At 38.8% G+C, this 23,056-nt stretch overlaps 1 protein-coding gene and 1 pseudogene across 1 annotated transcript in view; both read right to left on the bottom strand.

The window, feature by feature from the left end:
- Positions 1-1,919: 1,919 nt before the first annotated feature.
- Positions 1,920-23,056, bottom strand: part of LOC147829704 (uncharacterized) — a 54,809-nt gene continuing 33,672 nt past the window's right edge. Inside the window, exons 4-5 of the mRNA XM_087204501.1 lie at positions 3,283-3,474; positions 1,920-2,114 (exon numbers count right to left, since the gene is read on the bottom strand). Of these exons, the coding sequence (XP_087060627.1) occupies positions 2,101-2,114; positions 3,283-3,474 (206 nt within the window). The 3' untranslated portion in view covers positions 1,920-2,100. The remainder of the gene's footprint in view (positions 2,115-3,282; positions 3,475-23,056) is intronic.
- Positions 16,732-18,132, bottom strand: LOC101708274 (uncharacterized protein KIAA1958 pseudogene; annotated as a pseudogene).

Below are 23,056 nucleotides of genomic sequence, written 5' to 3'. Positions count from 1 at the left end.
TGTTGGTGCTTGTGTGGGAAAGAAGGCTGTGGATTTTTGTCACCCGATGGAGAGTTTGTGGACAAAAATAAAATTTTTCCAAACACTTCTGATTGCAAACCAAATTGTTTGCAAGCAAAAGTGTTCATAGACCTAGGTACCACTGTATATGAAATTTAGAGTTAAGAAAGATCTTATAAGAGCAGTACTCAAGTGTTGGAATCTCTGAAATTATACTAAAGAATTTTTAACTTCTAGATCCGGGAGAAATCTAAGATATAAGACATAACTTCCACACACATGAATTACAATGGAAACAGATAACTTAGATATCAACAAGGACTTTGCAGTTGATCCTTTCTGGAAATCAAGGTAGACTCAAAAAGATATGGCCATGCTTAAATGGCTATTCTTTATGAATTTTGCATAGAATGTTCACATCTGCATATCTTTTTTGTTTCACTGATGGCCGATTGCATTTATGTTGTAGAAACTTTCTCTACCACATAGATCTCTAAAAACAATCCCTGGAATCTTTACATGGTTTTAGCCTTTCTCTACCCAATAGGAGAAAAATTAAAAAGAAAAATTATCTCTGAGTATCAAGTTCACCAACCCATCCTAAACTCCACTCATTTGTCAGTTCTGAGGCTTTAGGGAGAAAAGGGATTGCAGCAGGGTCTTGTCGTGTAGTCCAAGCTGGCCTTGAACTCCAGCAATTCTCCTGCCTCAGCCTCTGGAGTGTCAAGGTTATAGGAATGTACTGCCATCATGCCTGGCTTCTGATGCCTTTTCTATTATTGTTATTACTTAGCTAACTCAGTAAATACTTCAGCATCTGTTTTGTACCAAGCACTCCTCTAAGTAGTGATATCTACAAAACTATCTGAGCAGCATTTTTAGGGAAAGAAAAACTTTTCTTCTGCCCTATTAGGTTAGTGATCTGGGGTTCTGTGAATTAAACTGACAAAAGACAGATTCGCAGGGGAAATAAACAGTTTATTTGTACACATATAGAGGCTAACAAAAAAATTAGCTAGCTCACCAAAAGGCTGCATTTAGAAGCCTATATTCCAAACTTAGGAAGAGAAGGATGGAAAAAAGACTTACATGGGAAGAACAAATATATTTCTTTAGGAAAGACATAAAGATGTTTGAGAAATAAGAAAGTTTGTGATGATGTTTGTCTATGCAGGAGCAAGTGGCTTTCATCTTTGTGGGTGAGAAACTCCCTCAAAGAGAGGGTTGATGGTAACCTCATTTCCCCAAAATTACTATTTTCTGTCAGGCAAGACAAGCTCCAAGAAGGCTTTTTCCATATCTGTTGAATGCCAGATGTTTTCTTCTTAAACTAGTTTTCACACTGGGTTTTGAACCCTCTGGGTTCTGAATCCTCCACATGCTAAAAAATGGCAAAAAGAGATATATAAAGAAAGATAAAATGGGGCCGGGGATTTAGCTCAGTGGTTCCGCCGCCTGCTTCTCAAGCGCAAGGACCCAAGTTCGATCCCCGGTACCAAAAACAAAAAAACAAGAAAGAAAGATAAAATGACAGAAGTAGTGTAAAAATAAGTGTAATAACAGGCACAATTTTAATTTTAAAATAAAAAATTAAAAGGAGAATGAAATGAATTGGTTATATAACAAAAATAAAATAAAACAATAAAAACAAGCCAGGCATCGTGGCGCACACCTATTATTCCAGCACCATGGGAGGCTGAGGCAGGAGGGTCACAAGTTCCAGCCCAGCCTGGGCAACTTAACAACTTAATAAGATCCTTTCTCAAAGATTTTTTAAAAAGTGGAGAAAGGGGGACTAGAGATGTAGCTAGTGCAAAGGCCCTAGGTTCAATTTTCAGTACCACAAAATTAATTAATTCCAAATAAAACCCTGACAATGTAAAACCAACACTGAAAGTCAATTAATTAAGTGAACAGAGAGAAAAAATAAAACAGAGTAATGAATGCAATAGGTCTAGCTAAGAATATGTCCAAAAAAAGAAAACATTGAGTGAGTACAGTGCCAAAGGAATGTGCTGCTGGGCCAGGCCTCCAAAGGTTGTTCCTTTACAGCAACCAGCAGTTCAAGTGGTTTTTATCCCATCTCAGGTCCACTGGGCATCAATTAGGAGAGCCTAGAATTCAGAGTTTTAGAGTATACATAAATAGCCATTCAGGCAGTTCCCAGAAGGAGTGAGAAAAACTACCATTTAATCAGAATCTTTTACTTGATGCATTATATTGTGATATCTGAAATTTCTCTCTGGCTTGTTGATGAATGACAGCATATTCTATAGAGCAACAGACCTGAGTGAGAGTTAGTTCAAGCCTATTATTCTGTATGTGTGCAAAAGTAACATCTGCTTACAGAAGAGTATTTCAAATTAGAAGCAAGAGCATAGAAGGAGAGGGTGTAAAGCTTGAAGTCTTAAGAGCACAGGCTTTGGAGTCAGAAACTCTTTGTGTCCATATTGCTGTTCTGCCATTAAGTTGGCCTATAGATGTTGCCACTGCTAAAAAGTTGGGTTTATAGCAACAGGACCTACCTTGTGTGGCAATTTTGAGAATTAAATAAATTGATTAAAAGGTATGAAGTGTTTGAAATATAGCTAGTTCTATTCCTGAATTATCTTGGTTCATTCAGACTGCATTAACAGAATAGCTTAGACTGAGTGGCTTAAAAAGAATAGAAATTCATTTCACACAATTCTGGAAGGGAGAGTCCAACATGAAGGCCCCAGCAGGTTCTGTGTCTGGTGAGGGCTGCTTCCTGGATCATGTACTGCTGATCTTCCTATAGCAGAAAGGCCAAGGAGCAGAATCTCCTCTTTTAATGTCACTAATTCTGTTCATGAGGGCTCCATTCTCATGACCTAATCACTGCCCAAAGGCCCCACCTCCTACAACCATCATGCTTAGGATTAGGTTTCAACATAGGAACTCTAAGGAGACACAAGCACTCAGTCTAAACCATAGTAAGTATTTGATAACTAAGAAGAAAACAAAGAAGAGCAAGGAAATTAACAATACATAAAGGATTTTTCATCACCCATATACAACTATGAAACAGGACTATGACAGTGTTCTTAATCAATGCCCAACTTCCTCTTCCCTAGGGTCAATGAGGGTCAAGCCTCTGACACCACTGGAAAATTATAGCAGTCAAGAAGGACAAGTGGAAGCAGCGGTTGCAGTTGGGTTTATAAGTATGGGATAATATGTGGTATATCAGTCAGTGCTTACTAGAAAAGCAGATTTAATGCAAGATATACAAATACATAAGAATTTACAAGATTAGCTTACAGTGGCCACCCAGAGTCAGGTGTGGAAGATGCAAAATGTCTGTCTGTGCCTTGGAGATTTGAAGGATCCAGTTGAAGACCTGGGGCTCACAGTAGTGTCCATGCAAGTTTGTATCAGGAGGCCAGAGGATCTGCGCTGGAGACTGAAGAGTCTGCGCTGGAAGCCAGAAGATGACATCCAAAGTGAAGGTTCCTCCAAAACACAGAAGCAAATTTTCCTTCATTTCCCTTTTATAGCATTCTGGTGAAAATCCTCCCTAGGTTGGTCTTCCACACCCAGAACTATGCTGAGCCAAATTAGTTCGGCATTACCTACTCAAGTTGACACAATCAGTTCACTGTCACACATGGGGAATGGCAATTTTGGCACACTAGCTCTCCTAGTTCCTGCTGCGGTTGAGGAAAAGGTACTTGAGTAAAACTTTAAATAGAAGTAATTTTCAGACACATACCGTGGCTCCTTTCACCTGTCCCTTTATCAGTTATATGACAAATACCTCGGTCATTTTCTAATTGTTAAGACAGAACGAAGGCTATTGGTTCATGTGAGAAGCTGTTCTAGTGTGAGCTTCTTTGTAAAATAGTTGTGACAGTTAAGATGGGCTGTCAACTTGATCAGCTTGAGAGTCACCCAGGAGATTTGTAAAGCACACTCCAGGTGTGTCTGGGTGGGTCAGGAGGCATAACCACACTACTATAACTGGTCCTTGGTCCCTTCTTCTGTTGTGTTCTTCCCCTGTATTCAGCTTCCCAACTGCCAGGCCCCTCCACCATGATGTTTATGTGTTGAAGCCAGCTGACCATAAACTGAAACTTCTGCAACATGAACCAAAATCAAACCTTTCTTCCTTTGAGTTGTGGGTTCTTGGGTATTTTGGTCACCGCAACAAAAAGCTGACTAATATAGTAGTATTAGTTTTTCAGTAATCAATAATAACTAATACTGGAAAAGGATTGCTCAGTGTGAGATAAAGTTGAGAACATAGAAATAGTGAAAGTAAGTTTTTATTGGAAGTTGGCCTTGAAATATGCTGTGATTTTGATGTAGTTTGAGGGCATCCCCCAGGGTTCATATGTTGGAAGATGTGGCAATGTTAAAAGGTGGAGCCTTTAAGAGGTGGGACTAATGAAAAGCAATTAGGTCTTTAAGGGTTCTGCTCCTGGGAGGAATGACTGCACTTCTTGTAGGATCCCAGGAAGCTCTCTCTAGAGGGTAGCTGTAAAGAACAAGCGTGGCTGCTTTCTTATCTCTGGTTTACTCTCTCACCATGTGATCTTCATTGTCTCACATGCTGTGCAGTCAGGGCTCTGCAAGGGAATTAGATTTAATACAGGACAGTTTATAGGATTATTTTATGATATCTACCCAAAAAGTCATACAGAGGGATGCAAGAGATTAGCCACATACTCGAGGCCTAAAGAACCCAGCCAAGGACCTGGATTCCACAGCAATGTCCCACACAAGTCCAGCTAAAGGCCCAGAGCCCAAAGCAATGATCTCTATCAGTCCAGCCAGTGGCCTAGAACCAATAGCAATGTGTCATGCTTGTCCATATTGAGGATATGCACCTGGAAGGCCCAAAGGCCAGTGATTGAAGCCAGAAAACCTGTGCAGGTGGGGAAAGGATCTATCCTGGAGCCAGGAAGTGATGCTCATGTTGAAGATCAGAGCTCTCCTGAGGAGAACAACAACCATTCCCAGAGACAGTGAGGCCCTGAGCTCCTCCTCCAACGAGAACAGCCAAGTTCACATCAGGAAAACCAGCCTTAGCAAGCTTCTTATAGAAAATCAATAGGCCCCATCTTCCCCTTCAGTTCTCTTTTTATGGCTATTGGCAACAATCCTCAGGTGGATCCTCCATGCCCAGATCACACTGATTCAATTCATCTGGGCGTCACAAGTTGACCATAAGTTAATCCACCACACATGCTCTCCCACAGTGATACCACCCACCAGGATGTGACACACCAAATGGGGTCCTTCAACAGAGCTGGTGACATGCTGTTTGGACTGTCAGCCTCCAGCACAGTGAGTTAATAAAACAACTTTTTAATTTTACAAATGATGCAGGCTCAAGTACTTAGTTACAGCGATGGAAAACTAACACAAAATATAAAATGAAAATGTGTAAGCATTTTATGTTGTGTGGGGGACCACCCTATTGATTATGCTCAAAGCAGGCTGTGAGCAGTGCAGGCTGTAAAGAATTAACCCCATAATTGGCTTGTTTTGAAATCTGAGTCTGGCCAAAGCCTATGTGCTGAGATCAGAGTAACTCTTACCCAAATTCCAGTCCCAGAGTTAAAACCTTCTTTACTAAAAAGACAAGGTTAATTATTAACCATAACCTATATTTTGTCTGTTCCATTCCTAATTTAAGAATGCTTTGTCTCTTCCTTTATAAGCCTTGCCTGCATCAGTAACGTGTCCATAGTAACTCCATGTCCTCTCACGTAGCCCCTTTACCTCAATCTAACTATGAGGTCACCGGTAAATATTGACAGCTCTGGGTGTCCAGGGCCTTTGCTTGTTCAGTCTTGCACAAGCATGGGCCATCCTGGCTCCCTGTATCTCTGTCTCTTTAACTCTGTCTCTGAGTCTTCTCGCCATGCATCACAGCACTGAGCAGGAGATGGGAACCCACCATGGGGGTCTCTGATAAAGGTGAATGAAATTGAGGGTGTAATTTCAACTAAGTACTGAATTAGAGAATTCATAAAGAATAAATCAAGTATTGATTTTTGCAGTATAACATGAGATGTCATCTTTCATAGTTGAATTTCACATCACAAGTACTTTTGCAAAAACACTGAAAGATACCAATAGATTTCTTAAGAAGCCTTTCTTAAGAAGGGAAAGGAAAAATTATGAGAAAAGAAAAAAAAGGAAACGAAGTCTATGTAAATAGGGAAGGGTGGAGGGGTGAAGGTCGCACAGGTAACAGGGAAAAAATAAGAACCAAGATGCATCATGTACAGGTACAAACATCCAATGACAAATGTAAATGTATTGTATACCTAAAATGTACCAATAAAAGAACTTAAGGAAAAAAAAGCCTTTCTTAATCCTTTTGAGGCTCTACTTATATCTGAATCATCCTCATTATACTTTTCCCTCATTTATTACTGTCCTCAATGTGCCAGATTATATAACTATTTTCTCTCTCTCTCTCTCTCTCTCTCTCTCTCCCCTTCTGCCTTTCTTTCCACCTTTCTTTTTTTCTTCCTCCTTCCTTCCTTTCTTTTTCAGTACCAGGGATTGACTCAGGACCCTCACACTGAGGTATGTCCTTTGTTTTTCTTTTCTGAGATTGGTTCTCACTAAGTGGCTAAGTTGCTGAGGCTGGGCTTGTGAGTGTCCTACCCCAGCCTTCCAGAGTGCTGGGATTACAGGAATGAATCCCATGCCTGGCTGTACTTTTTCTTAATTGACTTTGCTTCCCTTCATAAGGATGTTACTACAGGTGCTAAATAATGAGTATTCAGAAAATAAAATTGTGAGCCGTTTTCTGCCTCATCTTCTGAGAAAGTAAATAATATGTTCTATATCAATCTTTTCATATTAACATTTGTAAAGCCACACTATTCATGAAATTCTTAAAATTTTTATAATAGTATTGGACAAAGTCTTAGGGACAGGAATGTGTCCTAGTATGTACTTTTTTTTTTTTGAGATGGGGTCTTGCTATGTTGCCCAGACTGGCCTTGAACTTTTGATCTTCCTGTGTCAGCTATCTGAGTAGCTGGGATTACAGGCATGTGTCACTGCACCCCCCCTAGTTTCATTGTAGTAGAAGCTTACCAACCAGTATAATTTGGACAATAGCACATGTACTTACTTTATACTTTATTGACAATTTCACTGTCACAATAGCAACAAATGAAAATGTTTGACAAATGGTAGTATGTCTAAGATTTGTGAATGATGAGACACAAGCTCTTTTTATTGATTGTAAATTTGTACTGTAACTTGAAAAGAATAAGAAAGCAACCAAAGATACTCACATTTGCATGAAGAGCATCTGATGAAGCTATAGTAATTAAAGATTAACAAAATAGGAAATAAAAAGAGTTGTTCTTATTTCTTCTTTAAATCCTTAGCAACACCCAAGACACATATCACACTATAGCATCCTGAGGCAGGATTAAACTTGGCCATATTTTGTATCTACAATCATACATGTTTTATGCATAGTTTTTCAATTAAACACATTTTTGAGTAGCAACCAAGAATGTGCTAGTGCTGCAGCATTCCTTTGCAAATATAATTCCTATTGGAATAAAGATTTTTATGTGCATGGCTGTCTCCCTTGCATCGTTGCTGTCTCTGCTCAAATAATACCTCTTCAGTGTCCTCTGACCCACTCATATTGAATTTTGTATTCAAGCTGACTGCCTCACTTTACTATAATGAAATGCCTGAGGCATTAATTGATAAAGAGAAAGGGTTTGCTGAGCTCATGGCTCTGGAGGCTCCAGTCCAAGATTGGGCTGCCCCATTTCTGTGGGCCTTTGGTGAGGGTACTACATGGTAATGGCAGGATGAGCCTAACTGCTCACCTCATGAAGCAAGAAGCAGAAAGTCTGGAATGAGCTGGATTCTCCAATTCCTTTCACGTGAAGACTACCAAAGGCCTATGGACCCCCACTAGGCCTCACCTTCTCAAGATCCCCAAAAGCCCCCCATTGCACCTCCCTGGGTACCAGGCCTTTACCACATGGACCTCTGGGGGACACTATTCATCTTCAACCACAGCACATTCCTACATAAATGTCTGTTGTGAAATCCTGTTCCCTTGTCCTGTCATCCTTAGAAGTTGCATGTGTCTGTTTCATTCCTTTAGTTATCTTTGCTTCTCCCTAAGAATGCAATTCCCCCAAGGACAAAGACGATGGCCATATCATTCACCGTGCATCCCCAATGCCTACATGAGTGTGCATGGTACATATCAAAGTTGTTAAATGAATGAACTAGAAAGTCTACAAGGGATAGATAAATTATACGTGGGGGGCTGAATGAGTCTCAAAGTTTCATTGAAGTATTTGCATTGAAATATTTTCAAAATATTTCCTTGCAATTATTTACAGAATGCAGTGTAAATATCAGATCTGTGGTCTTTTCTAATCCCAAGATTGCATTATTCAAATATCATCTCCTGAGATAGCTTTCCTGCATTGGGTAGCTAACTTTGGAACAGGGGCTAACATTTGTATGCAAATCCAGTGTTCTCCCTGTCTATGTCTTTGAAATGTATATGTGATCCAAAGGTAGGGAGACTAGACAGAAAATATGTGGCTTGAATGAGATTTGTTTAACTGAAGGCGAATTTTATTCTTAAAGTCAATAGAAGTTACATACTCCTTTTACTCTAGAAATGAAATTCTTTTCTTTTCAAACCTCATCTTTGAAAGCGCAACTCACATGACTGACAATTGTACATTTCTAAGAACATTGAAATCATTCTACAGTAAAATTAGTATTTCAGTTGGAATGATTATTTCTCCTTTTAGAATACATTGTAAATTTTATACATGTAATTTTATACATTGTAAATAATATACACGATAAATTGAGTTATCAAAAATATTTCCCTGGGTTGGGAGTTTAGTTCACTGGTAGACTTCTTGCCTAAAGAGCACAAGGTCCTTGGTACAATCCCTATCAGCACAGAAAAAAAATTTCCCTGTCTTTTGAAAACACCTTACCAGCTAAGAAATAAAGAAAAATATTATCGCCTAGATTATCTAGATAGCATTTACATATTCCTGATCAAAGGTAAGAATAGCATAAATTAATGAAAACAATGCCCCATAAGTTTCATTCATTAGGTTCACTTCTCTTTCCTAAACACATTAGTGAACAGTCAATATAGAATCATGAGGTTTGTGTTTTACCGTTTGTCAAGATTAGGCTAGGTTAACTCCCAACTAGAAAGGCACATGGATATCGCTTCTGGTAGATTTTCTGCTACAAGCTTCCAAAAGGAATGAAGTATTTCTTCCTCAAATATTGTATATGTGGAACTAGAACCCTCCTACCCCACCTACACTCAGATCTCTGATTAGAATTCAAAGACTATGTCACTACTGCATTGGAGGATATCCCTAGGACTATACAGAGATAGGGTAGGATGGGGGTAAAGTTACACCCCTTTGGATGTGTTGTTAGGCCGCTTAATTTAAATCTTGTTGCCCTAAAGTTGACTCTCAAAAATCAGAGAAGAGCCGAGCATAGTGGCGCATGCCTATAATCCCAGCACTCAGAAGGCTGAGGCAGGAAGCTCACTGCAAGTTCAAGGTCAGCCTGAACTACATAGTGAGACCCTGTCTCAAAAAACAAAACAAAGCAAATTAAAAAAAAAAGAAAGAAAGAAAGAAAGAAAAGAAAGAGAAGAAACTGACTTAAAGCTAGTTCTACCATACACTCAAGTTTCAAAAATCCTATCATGGACAACTGCTGACTCATCAACATCCATTCAACCCCTGATAAACAGTCCAAGTTCATTTTAGTACTCTATGTTTCTTTCAAAGTACAATGACAGAAAAAATTCCTGGGATGCAGATGATAGAGCTCTGTTAACCTTAACTAAATTTATGAATTTAGCCCCTTAGAGTTTGATTTGGTAAGATAATGGATTTTTTTAAGGTGGTTTGTGCCAGGGTTTTTGTTATGCACAGCAGAAAGCATTCTGACTCACACAGGTTCCTAGGAAGGGAGCTCAATGCTGTAATTCCAATTAGGAGGAAAACCTCAGAGTCCTGATAAAAGCAACTGCTCCAGGGGGCATCCTTACCTCAGTCCCTGAGACTGAATGGACTTCTTTGTAGCTTTAGATAATAGAGAACTTAGCCTACCTTGACTAAGGTACATGTGCCTAGTATTCATACTTGGGACCACAGTGAGTTTTTCTAGAGGTTCAAAGATCCTGTGCGTTCCAATGTGGGCTCCTCTTTAAAAACTGTCTAGAAAAACAAAACAAAACAAAACAACTGTCTAGGAGTTTTAGTGTCTATTCATGGCACTAAATTAAATACTTTTTCTAACCTAAGGCTGGTGTATTCTTCATAGTTTCCTCTTTGTCCCCATAAACAAATTGAAATGAGGTTTCTCATCACTACTGAGATGGTTAGGTCTAGTCTAATACTCAGAGCTGATATGTATAGATTTCAGCAAGACATCTTGCAAAGTGTCTCATGCTGACTTTGGGGATGAGTTGAAGAAATGTGAGCTGGCTACTCAGCAGACTTATTAATGTTTAAATCTGCATACTTTCAGAATGCTGATGAATGAGTCAAGGTCAATTTGGAGAGAGCTTGCCAATACCTGTTTTGAATTACCATCATCAGACATATTCTATTCAATATTCTCATCAGGAAATAAAGTGAAAATGGCACTCTTTTTGTATCATTTACCAAGGGTGTGAAACTAAAAAGAAAAAAATTTGCCAATATGACATAACTGAAGCAAGATTCCAAAAATAATTCAACAACCTGGGCCAACTACAAAGAGCCCATTTGTTAGTTTGTATTGTCCCACTGGGGCTTGCACTCACAGGTGCTGAGCCACATCCCTAGTCCTTTTTATCTTTTTAACTTGAGACAGGGTGTTGCCAAGTTGCCTAAGTAAGACTCAAACTTCTAATCTTCCTGACTCAGCTCCCTTGGTGCTGGGGTTATGGGAATGCGCTACTGTGCCTGGCTGGATAGAAAGATGGCGGTGATTATGTAAAAATTATTAAGAAGAAATTGGGATATATAAATAAAAAAATAGGTAGCCATGTTCATATATTTGATGAACTGTCACGTGGAATAAAAAATAGATACATGTTATAGATTACATAAAGATGAAACCTAAACTTTCCTCCCGGAGGCTTGTTACTGTAGCCTGTAATCTTTGTGTTTTAATTAGGATATTTACATGCTTTATACTTACTATAATTATTGATATATTTGATTTTGAATCTACCAAATAATTTTATATTGGTTCTGCCAGTTTTAAGCTCATTCTTGCCCCTTTGGGATATATTTTTTTCTAACTATTTGCAATCCCTCTTGGCTAGGAAGCTGTATACCTTTAACTTTTACTTGGTGGTTGCCTTCAAGATTACAATTTGTAGTTTCTGGCTTGTTAGTGTCTAATGCTAACTGATGCTTTTACATACTCCAGTGTGACAGAAGGTTTTTCAGAGCCAATGGAGTTACATTGTAACTCCATGTACCTCCTTCCCAACTTATGTACAATTGTGGTTTTAAATTTAATGCTTAAATATTTTATTTTTATTTTTAAAAATTCTAACATGAATTTATTGATAGCTCATCTGCACACATCCATATGATTTAAATTATCTTAACACACACACATAATGTATATCCCTGTTAGCACAATAGTTATGTTAACCAAGACAGCTCTGGAACTGCTTTCTTTAAAATACAAAAATGCAATGATGAGCTAAGTAAGTAAAATATACTGTCTTCTGATTGTAAATTGCTTAAATATTTTAAACTGCACAAGACATTATTATTTTTGTTTTATATGGCAATTATCATTTAGATTTACTAACTGCTATGGTCTGAATTCGTTCCCCAAACTTATGTTTTAGGCAATGCATTAGAGTGAATTTCAAATTCATCCCTATTGTTAGTTGAGGCCTTAAGGGAAGCGTTGGGGTCATAGATGAGGACTAAGGTGCTGTAACAGAGGTCCTGGGAGTGACCAGCTTTCTTTAGCACTTCAGGCCAGATGTTGACACCTTGACCTTAGACTTCTCCACTTCCAGAATGAAAGTAACTTCGTTCTGTATAAGTTACCCAGTCTCAGAGATTCTGTTATAGCGGAGCAAATAGACTAAGATGCCAGCCCACTTGTTATGCAGTTTCATTGGTCTTCATTCTTTTGTGTATCTCTGACCTTCTGCACAAACTTGTTTTCTTTTTGCCTGAACACATTTTAAATCTTGTGGTATGGACTTGCTGGTGATGAATTCTCACTCTATTTTTCTTGAAATAGCTTTATTCTCACTTCTTTCCTAAAGGATATTTTCACCATTTATTGACTTTTTAAAAGTAACTCTGACAGTTGTTTTCTTTCAGCTAATCAAAGATGGTATTTCACCGTCTTCTGGTTTCCACTGCTTCTGTTGAAAAGTAAGCTGTCATTTCAGTTGTTTTTCCCGCCTTCCTTTTTTTTCTGGGTTTTCCTTTTTTTTTTTTTTTTTTTATCTTGCCTGGGTTTTAGGGTTCCTTGAATTGGTTGGATTGAGGTCTGCAGAAGATTTTCTTCGTGGGTTACCCCAGATCCACAGGCCAGGCTTATTTCCACAGATCCACGTTACCCCCTCCTTCATATCTGCCCTGCACTGTGGCTGCTCTGGTTGGTCCTTAATCACACTTTTCCACAGTCTGCCAGTGTTTTGTCTTGTGCACTTGCTATATCGTGTCATGTTCTGCCCTGGGGCTTTCCCAGTGGTCTGGGGCATAGATACTGTAGTTTCCACTCAGTGCTCACATGGTCCACTTCTTGGACAATAGCAGTTACTATCCTCTGTAGCAGGCTCTTCCCAGTAGGAGAGGGGACTTGTGGAATAATCTTCTCTGAACACCTAAGCTAGCTTGTTGAAGTTCCAGCTGCTCTTATACCTTCTTTGATGTTTCCTTATGAGACTAGCAATCTGGCTCCGAGCAGAAGGCCACGTTGGTATAACACCTTCTTTAAATTTGTACAGCTTCTTTTTCTTTCTAATACAACTTTTATCTCATTCTGGCTTTTGTATGAGGACATGTCCCAATAAGGTATTTCTATTCATAAATAGCTTCAGGCTCTGTTTACCAAGGAATCTGGGCTATGATAATGTCTTCAATCAGTTTAAAATTTTTCAGCTATCATCCCTTCAAATACTTTTTGTGACTCAACTTTTCTTTTTTTTTCTTTTCTTCCTAGTGAAATGTATATTTGGTTATTTTTCATCATGTCCTCCAGGTTTTTTTTCTTAATCTCATCTTTTAAAAAATTTTTTTATTTTAAAAAAGAAAATTATTTTATTCACACTGTGATTAACTTTTTATAACTTTATAAACTCAGTTCAGAATAGAAATAAGGATGATTTTCCACTAGGGGAGTAGAATTTAAATGGCATCAGTACAACTATACAAATGGAATGATTTCTCTTTGTTTCTGGTTGACTCAAGTCATTTGTCAAATTATTTATTTAAAAATATTCTTTAGAGATATGCAGTATTTCTACAATGATCTAATAAAGACTCAAGCTTCTAGAGTTTCTATTTTTAAAGAGACATGATTTAGCTGTTAGCGACTTCTTTCACGAATATTTTTTGGCTTAGTCCCAAGTGAGCTTTATACATTAACTGTGTGAGGTCCATCTGTACAGTCATTCACAGACACATGAATTCTACATTTTTTAAGTCTTAAGTTTACAATGAGGATTATCTACTACAAGTAAATATGCAAACACAAATAAATAAATTAAACTTATAAAGAAGGAGAGGAAGAAGAGTTTCTGACGGCAGGGAGGGGAATGGGGAAAAACGAAGAATCAAGATGTATTATGTACAGATACAAATTCCTTATGATGAATGTGATCGTTATATATATCAAAAGTGTACCAATAAAATCAATTAAAAAAATAAACTTAGAACACAGATCTTAGCTTGGGCTCTAGAAAACAAGAGTCAATTTTATATTAAACTTTATATATCACTCACAAAAGAAAAACATCTACCAGGCTTTGTTTTTGTTTTTGTTTTTTTGCCATTGCTGTTCAGTCCCAATAATTTCTCTAAAGTTAATGCTATGATGGCAATAAGATATCCTTCCACAGAACAATGAATCAAATTATGAGGACTTTCCTTTGGAAATTCCCATTACTCTTTCTTCACTCTTTTTCTTGAAGGTTCAACTCCTATCTAAGCTAAGCTCCCTAGTGAGAGTAAAGTCAAAGCATGTTTTATGATTATATTCACCCTGTGTGCTATCCATGGCCATGCCTGGTTTCCATAGCTATTGTAATTAGTATAATTTCAATACGTGAAGAAAAAACCTGGAAGAATATGGCTTACATCAGAGCAAAAAGATTAAAATTATTTATTTTTCAAAGAGGCTGAATTTCTTAGCTAAATTATTATATAACAAGACATTCAAATGTGGTTTAGAGCTCAGTGTTACGCATCTTGCTTTATAGGATCAGTTAGTGGAAGGGTATATGAAACAACATAAATAACATTCTTACTAAGGATACTGGACCACTTTATAAAATACATTTCTGAATTATATCCTTAAAACATAAATTGAGAATGTAGAAAATCATGCCAGGTTGAGTATTCTATTTAAAAAAAAGAGGGATATATGTAGGCACAAATCAAGAGTCAGATCTCCTAGTATAAAGATCTTCACTAGCTTAATAAAAAATCATGTTTATAGTGATGTAAAGACTAGCCAAAGACCACATCATTATTGAATGACTGATAAACATTTTTAAATGAAGAAAGAAAAAGCCCATAAAATGGGTGAAAATATCTGCAAATCAACTATCTGATGAAGGACTTACATCCAAAATACATAAACACAACCTAATTTTAAAATGGGCAAAGGATTTGAATAGACATTTCTCAATAGAAGATACACAAATGGCCAATAAGCACATGAAAAATGCTCAGGATCATTAGTCATTAGGATAATGCAAATCAAAACCATAATATTTAACACACCCAATCGTATAGTTATAATTTTTTAAACATGGAAAATAATTTGGTTACAATGTAGAGAAACAGGAACCTTACACATTACTGGTTAGACTGTTAAATGGTAGAACTGCTTTGGAAAATAGTATAACAGCTCCTCAAAAAATTAACCAGAAGGGCCGGGGATTTAGTTCAGTGGTTTCACTGCCTGCTGCGCAAGCGCAAGGACCCGAGTTTGATCCCTGGTACCAAAAAAAAAAAAAAAAAAAAAAAAATTAACCAGAGTTCCAATAGGACCCAGCAATTTCACTCCTAGGTAGTTGCCAGAGCAAGATAAAAATACATACCTACACAAAAACTTGTGTATAAATGTTCATAGAAGCATTACAATAGACAAAAACTGAAATAATCCAATTGTCCATCAGTTGATGAAATGAAAAATAATGAAAAATAAAATACAGTATAGTCATAGATTAAAATACTATTTGGCAATAAAAAGGAAAGAAATGCTATTACATGGATTAACCTTAAAAAGATGCTAAATGCAAGAAAGTGGTCACAAAAGTTTATATAATATGACTCCCCTTATACGAAATGTATAGAATAAATAAATCCATAGAGACAGGGAGTAGATTAGTGGCTGCCAGAGACTGGAGAGAGGGGAATAGTAACCACTAATGAGTGTGGGGTTTCTTTATAGTCAATTCTGTGACTATAACAAAAACCACTGATGTGTATACTTTAAGAGTGGATTTTATGGTGTATGAATTGTATCTCAGTAAAGCTGTTATTTTTAAAAGAAAAAAATGCACAGAAGAGGATAATTTTAGATCAATATATGAATATTTTCAGTGTATATTTTATCCATTATTTTACAGCCATATGCATCATGACCATGCTAGAAAAATCATAATTTGAAAGTTCCCTTTGGGGATCTTAAGGTTGATGCTGAATTGAAAAGTCAGGTTTCTAAAAGCAACTTAATTCTAGGAAGTTTCAAGCAAAGGCATAGGTGCCTCAGGCTTCTAGGAAGCTTTCCCAAAAACATGTAACTTTTTTTTTAGAAGAACTGAAAGAAACAGAAAATATTTCTGCTTTCTCTATTTTCTGCATGTCTGTTTATCCTTGTCCATGTTTCTACATCTGGCCTATTAATCTGAATCATGAACCTAAAAGCATAGGACTCAAACTCCTTTTATATAACAATATCCCAGATAAAATAAAGATTGAATGTTGGAATTAAAGACGTTCAAATGTTAGAATTACAGGTGTGGATACTTGTTCAATTATTCCACCCTCTTCTCAACCTATTCCAGTCAGGATGGCATATTCCAAAAATGCCAGTTACTTAATTCTTTTAAATTTTGAAAGAAAAGATCAAATTCTTCCTTTGAAAATGTTTGTTGCTTAAAAAAAACCCAACTTGTTCTGAACCAGCACACCTACTAAATGTGGCAACATGAAAATGGTTCAGATAAATAAATATGGAAAAATTAGATCTACTGTCAGTATATGTCTTACCTAATATCATTTGTCTTCCAAGAGCAACTAAATATACCTTGCTTTGATGGGAAAGCATTTTAAAAAACAAACTTTCAGAAGTAACTTTACTACAAAAAATACTGCTTAAGGTTAGATATCAACCTTAAACCTAGTCATGCAGCACCAACAGCACAATCTTATATCTGTCCTCTCGGCCCTGAGGTCCATCAACTGAATGGATGGCCTTAACTCAGATGAATTTCCTTTATCACCCAGATGTAATATATTTCATTATTTCTATCTTTCTCAGATTGAAAAAAGTTGGAATCCTTGCAAACTGAATCAATGGTTTTAGAAGTGTTGATGGTGCAGAATTCTCCGATGTTATGTGGCCGAGGGACTTGTGGTCGCCTCATGTGCCATACCTGGTGTGCACTGTGCTGTGGCTTCAGTTGTTATGGTTGGAGCGACTGGAGGGTGCTGCTGACTGGAGCTCACTTCTGGCTTTGTGTTCACTGAGGGAGAAAGGGATACCTCACAGAATGAGACCTGGCTGGGTATATGGTATAGGAACTCTTCAGAAGCAACTTGCTCATCCTGTCCAGGCAGCTGCAGGGCAAACAAAGGAATACTGATCTGTTTGTCTGGATGGGATGTGCTCACAGGTATCTGCATGGCTGCCTGCTGGTTGGTGCCATGGGCACCAGGGGGTCCTCTGTTTGGTGAAGCCAGAGATACCCTAGCAGTCTTTGGGATGATTGGTCTGGAGATCACAGAAGGGGATGCAGATATACCATGTGGGTCTAGCTCCATGCTGATGGCAGATGATGCATGGGGAATCAGCTTAGCAGATCCTTTGCAGGAGGGACCAGCATGAGTTTGAGGCTTGGCTTTTACCATCTGTGTCAAGGATAGGGCTGGTCCATCTACCCATCCTGTGAGCTCTGCATTTGCTACAATGTAATAATCTTCTGGAATCTCCTGTTTGATTTTCTTGATGATGACATCATAGCTGTATTCATCAACCAACTGCACCTGGGAGCCTGAATGGAGGGAAGAGGGGACTATTCTAGGCCTTTTGCGAGTGATGCTTTGAGGTCTTTGGGATTGGGGTTCAAAGTCACTATCCTCATTTGTAACAGAAGATTCACAAACCATGTCAAACAGGGTGTTTTCATCTTCATACTCTTCTACAGCTTCATCTAGTTCAGAGGGCTTGCTGCAATATTTGAAGTCACAAGGGTCTCTGGTCCAGTTACAGTCTAGCTCTGCTTTTACTGGTCTCCCAGGGTATCTTTCAACAGGTCTAGTCTGCGTCTCAGAAGTCACCCCAATTATACTGGAACTATCAGAATTAAAACTTCTGTTGTCTTGGAAACAGACCCTCTCTTGGGATCCAGCTCTGCAGGGAGCTGTTAGTGGCCAGTGGTAGGCATGGCCAGCACTACAGCCCCACATTGCAGTCAGGTTCCCATGGGAACCTTCAGAAAGCAAGTGTTTCAGGTTTGGAATGAGGCTGCAAATGGTCCCATGGCTGTGGGCCCAGCTAACCAATTTGGACAGATTCTCAGATGAGGTATGAAGACAATCCTCCATGTTACAGGATCAGCAGTGTCTTTCCTGCAGATGTCTGTGCTTCTGTCCATAGGAACGCTGGTGGCGGGTGGGGGGCCTGCGGGAGCCGGGCTAGACTGAGCGGGACTGAGGGGAGGACAGAGGCGGCAGGAGAGCAGCCGCAGGGCCGGGCACCCCAGACAAGTGAGCGGGGAAGGCTCCCGCGGGCAACAGACGGCACGGGCGGAGGACGGGGGTGGGGCATCAGCCTGGCTCAGCGCGGGGTGGGGGCGGGACGCGGGTGGGGCAGGCTATAATTTTTATTTACTTGCCTCACTATGCTGCATTCTGGATATTTTTTTCTCATAGCAATCTTTTTTCAGTGATATTAAATCTGATAATAAACCCATTCACTTCTTTGTTTTTTGCTTTACAGTGCTGGGGAGTGAATCTGCAGCCTTGTACCTATTAGGCAGCTGCATTACCACTGAGTTACACTCAGTTCGTCTACATGCTGATTTTTTTTTCTTTTTTTTGGAGGGGGCAGGTACTGGGAATTGAGCTCAGGGGCTATATCCTGTTTTTTAACTGTTTATTTTGAGACAGAATCATGCTAAATTTCTGAATCACCCAGGCTAAGCTCAAATTTCAATCCTCCAGGCTCAGCTTCCGGAAGTACTGGAATTACAGGCAGGTACCACCACCCCCAGATTTCATTTACTGAATTCTTAATTTCAATTATTATACCTTACTCAATTCTAAATTTTTCTGGGTTCTTCCTTTTAAGTCTTTTGTGTCATTTGTCTATAGTTTTTAGTTTCCTATTGAATTTTCTATCTAAATTTTTTTTACTTAGATGTAATAAGTCTAGTCATTTGGATATCTATATCTGTTAGTTCCAATATCCAGAATCCCTGTAAGTCCCTATAATATAATTTATTGCTTAAATTTTCTACTAGTCTTCATGTTGTTTAGTCTACTTGTGTGCCTGGGTATCTCTGAGTATATGCTGGACATTTCATTTGAAAGATTGTTCTGGGATATTATCTTTCCCCAGTAAATATTTTTATGTTTTAATCAGGTGCATGTGGTCTTGGTGCCATCTTGTGTTACCTTAATCCAGTTTCATAGCCTGAGATCTTTATGGATCATCCAGCTGGAAGTTAGGGTGCAGTCTGAGGAAGGACCATTTTGCTTTCAGCTCACCCTTGTTGCTAGGGTATCATCCTTTAGATAAAAAGGGTGGTTTTACTAGAACCTTTCCCTTCATGGATCTTGGACTCCAGCTTTTGTCCCATATTAAAGCGGCTGAAAGAACCACCAATCCTTTTATTGGAAAAATGTCCTGAAGGGAAAAAACCCTCAATTTCCAGGATTCCTATCTTTTGGATGTGGGCCTATAAATTCTTCACCATTTTAGTAGTTTTCTGATGTCTTCGAGTTGGTTTTTTTTTTTTACATTTTGTTCATCTTTTTCTGATCATCATCAGTGAGAGCAGGCTCAATCAGAAGAGTAATGCTAAGTCTTACCTACAGACAAGCTTAGCACCTTCACTTCTGGGATAATATACATAGTTTTATTATTTTATTTTATTTTTATTTACAGTGGTATTTTACAGCTATTGCCTTCTATTATTTATTTTCTAAACTGGAATGTATTGGCCACTTTCCCATCACTGGGACAAAATGCCTGACACCCCACCACTTAAAGGAGGAGAGGTTTATTTTGGCTCACAGTTTCAGTTCATAGTCAGCTGGATACAACACAGAAATGGTGTGGTGTAAGAAGGTGGTAAACAGAAAGTTGAAAGAGAGGAGCCAGGGACAAGAATACACCCTCCCTGGGCCAGGGATTTAGCTCAGTGGTGCCACCACCTGCCTCACAAGTGCAAGGACCTGAGTTCGATCCCCAGTACCAAAAAAAACCCAAACATACAGTCTCCCAGGTCAGTCCCCAGTGACCATCTCCACCCAGGCCCTACCTCCTAAGAGCACATTCAACTATGAGTTCCTCAGTGAATAAATCCTCTGATGAGTGTAGCACCCCCATGATCAAATCACCTTTTGAGGCAGGAAGCTTTTGGTGGGCATTTTAGGTCTGAGCTATTATGTGGTATTTTAAAAATAAGTTATAAAAATCTAAATATAAAACTTACTAATGAATGAAAAATACATGCAGGACCCCAGTGAAAGTTTCTCTAAATTGCAGACTTATGCTAAATTAAATTTAACAATTCTAAAATTATGTGCCAGCAGAGTCACCCTGGCAATCATCTTTTATCTGTACTGATAAGGAAATCTGAGAAATATTTTAATACTCTGGGAATATAGAGACATTCCTTTAAAAAAGTTATTGTGTCCTCAAGTCAATATTATATCAAGACAAACGTATTAAGTAATCAAAAGCAGATTATTTTGGAAGTTGTTTTCAAGGGACCTAACAATAATTTCTAGCGTGTGTCTCACAAGGACTCTGGTAAAATAATAACTCCTGGAAATCTCTGCATAAATAGAGACAAAATACATAGATAACATTAATGTAAAATCACACAAGTCCCCATATCTCGCAAGTCCATTTGCTTTTGGGTCACCCTTACTTTTAGGGTACTGTGGGGGTCTCCTCGAAGAGAGGCGGGGACTTGAAGCCTGTGTGCGACGAGAAGAAAGAAAAGAGAGGGGCACGGGGGACCCAGAGCCGTAGGAGACTAAGGGCCTTTATTCTCTGACACGAGTACATTTTATACTGTTCTCAACAGGCAGCTAAGCAAGCAAGCAGACGCAGCTGCAAGGCTGAAATGGTTTCTGGGAACCGATCCTGCTCTAGGCAGATGTTTAGAAAACACTGCGGCCTTGCTAATGATGTATAGATAGGCTCTCCCCACCTTTCTCAGGCAGCAGAGAGTGTCTGAAGGGCCTGTGTGCCCTCCGCCGCCCCAGTTCTCAGCGTGCTGACCCGATCCTGGCACGCCAAGGACCTGGGAGTCTGTCACGTGATCACCAGGAGGCGAACAGCACGTCCGAGACGCCCTCTCACAGGGTACCATCCTTTAGGTAAAAGTAGGGGTCACTATAACCTTCTTCTTCCTGTGTCCTGGCTCCAACTTTTATCCCCCTCTTACATTCAGGACGTCAAAAGACTCACTCTTTAGTGTTACATACAGTTCTATCATTAAATGATAGGAAGTACACCTACAGATGAATATTCTTGGGAAAGATTTGACAACTCTTATCAATAAGATTCTTTGAATTTGATTAATAATGCATGGGGAGATGATACATTGCCTTCACTTTTTTTCTTGTTCTATCTCATTTTTTCAGTTAATTTTATTGGTACACTTTTGACATACATAATTATCACATTCATTATACGGAATTTATACCAGTACATAATATATTCTGATTCTTTTCCCCCATTCCCCACCCTTCCATTCAATCCTTCTTCCCCTCTCCATTTATCAAACATTGTTTCTATTGTTTGCATTCTTTGTTTTGTAATCCTATTCCCTCCCTTCCTTTCCCACTCCCCCCCTCACTTATTTCCCTTCCCATCTGAACATTTCTTCCTACTTTCCAATATCTATCATCCATTTTGGTCCTTGTTTATCCTTGGATTTCTCACACAAAAGAAATAATGTGATATTTAAACACATGTGTCCTATTTATTTCACTTATATGTTCTCAAGGTGCATCCATTTATCTAAAAATGTCTCAAGTCTATCCTTTATGGCAGAGTAGTACTCCATTATATATAAAAACCACATTTTCTTTATCAATTCATTTGTTGATGAACAGCTGGGCTGTTTCTAAGATTTAGCTATTACAAATTGTGCTGCTATAAACATGGGTGCGCTAAAAACATTGCTATGACATAATGGTTTTAACTCCTTTAGGAAATACCTAGAAGGGGAATAGCTGGGTCAACTGGAACCTCTAGTTTTAGATTTTTGAGGAATCTCCATACTGATTTCCATGTAGGTTGTACCAATTTACACTCCCATCAACAATGTAAAAAGGTTCCTTTTGGCCGAGGATTTAGCTCAGTGGTTTTGCCAACTGCTGGGCAAGCACAAGGACCCGAGTTCGATCCCCAGCACCAAAAACAAAAAGGTTCCTTTTCCCACAATCTCAACAGCATTTGTTATTGGTTAATTTCTTTATTTCTTTTTTTCCTTTTTTTTGTTTGTTTTTTGAGACTGGGTCTTGCAATGTAGTACAGGCTGGCCTTGAACTTACTATGCAGCCCAGCCTGGCCTTGAACATACAGTGATCTTCCTGGCTCAGCCTCCCAAATGCAGGGATTATAGGTATATGTTACCACTCCCAGCTCAGTTATTGGTTGATTTCACGATGGTACCATCCTTTATGGAATGAGATGATGTAATGAATTGTGTCTAGATGACCCCTAAAAGCCTTTTTCAGTCATAGGTGGGGCTCTTCAGAGGTAGTGGGATCTACACTGTGTGATGCTGGGATTAAGGAAATGTGATAACTAAATTACTCTACTGATTGGCTTGGCATAGTTCTGAGTGTGGATAATGGGAAGGCCCACCCTCAGTGTGAGTGCTACCCTGCCTTAAGGGTGTGTGTATCCTGGACATAATATTAGGGACAGAAACAGAGTTGCTGTGGGCACTTGCTGCTTGCTACTTTGCTGCCTTCTTGCCTTATGCCCATCATGAACTATCTTCTCTGTGATGCCCCTCTGCCACGCCACCTTGCCTTGCAGCCAGCCAACTATGAACTGAAACCTATAAAAACTGTGAGCTACAATAAACTTTTTCTCCTTTAACTTTGAGAGTCAAGTATTTTGTCTCAGCAACAGAAAAGTAATTAAAACAGATGGCATCTGGGCCGGGGATTTAGCTCAGTGGTTTCGCTGCCTGCTGCGCAAGCACAAGGACCCAAGTTCGATCCCCGGTACCAAAAAAACCCAAAAAACAAACAAAAAACCCAGACGGTCTTAGTGTTGTTTTAATTTGCATTTCTCGAATGACCAGTGATGTTGAACATTTATTCTTATATTTATTTGAGGTTTCTACTTCTTC

This window comes from Heterocephalus glaber, unplaced genomic scaffold, assembly GCF_053883595.1.
Source record: "Heterocephalus glaber isolate CG9 unplaced genomic scaffold, H.glaber_assembly_v1.0 deba00000546, whole genome shotgun sequence".
NCBI lineage: Eukaryota > Metazoa > Chordata > Mammalia > Rodentia > Bathyergidae > Heterocephalus > Heterocephalus glaber.
The sequence above is the reverse complement of the archived record's forward strand: the minus strand, read 5'-3'. Positions and strand labels throughout refer to the sequence as shown.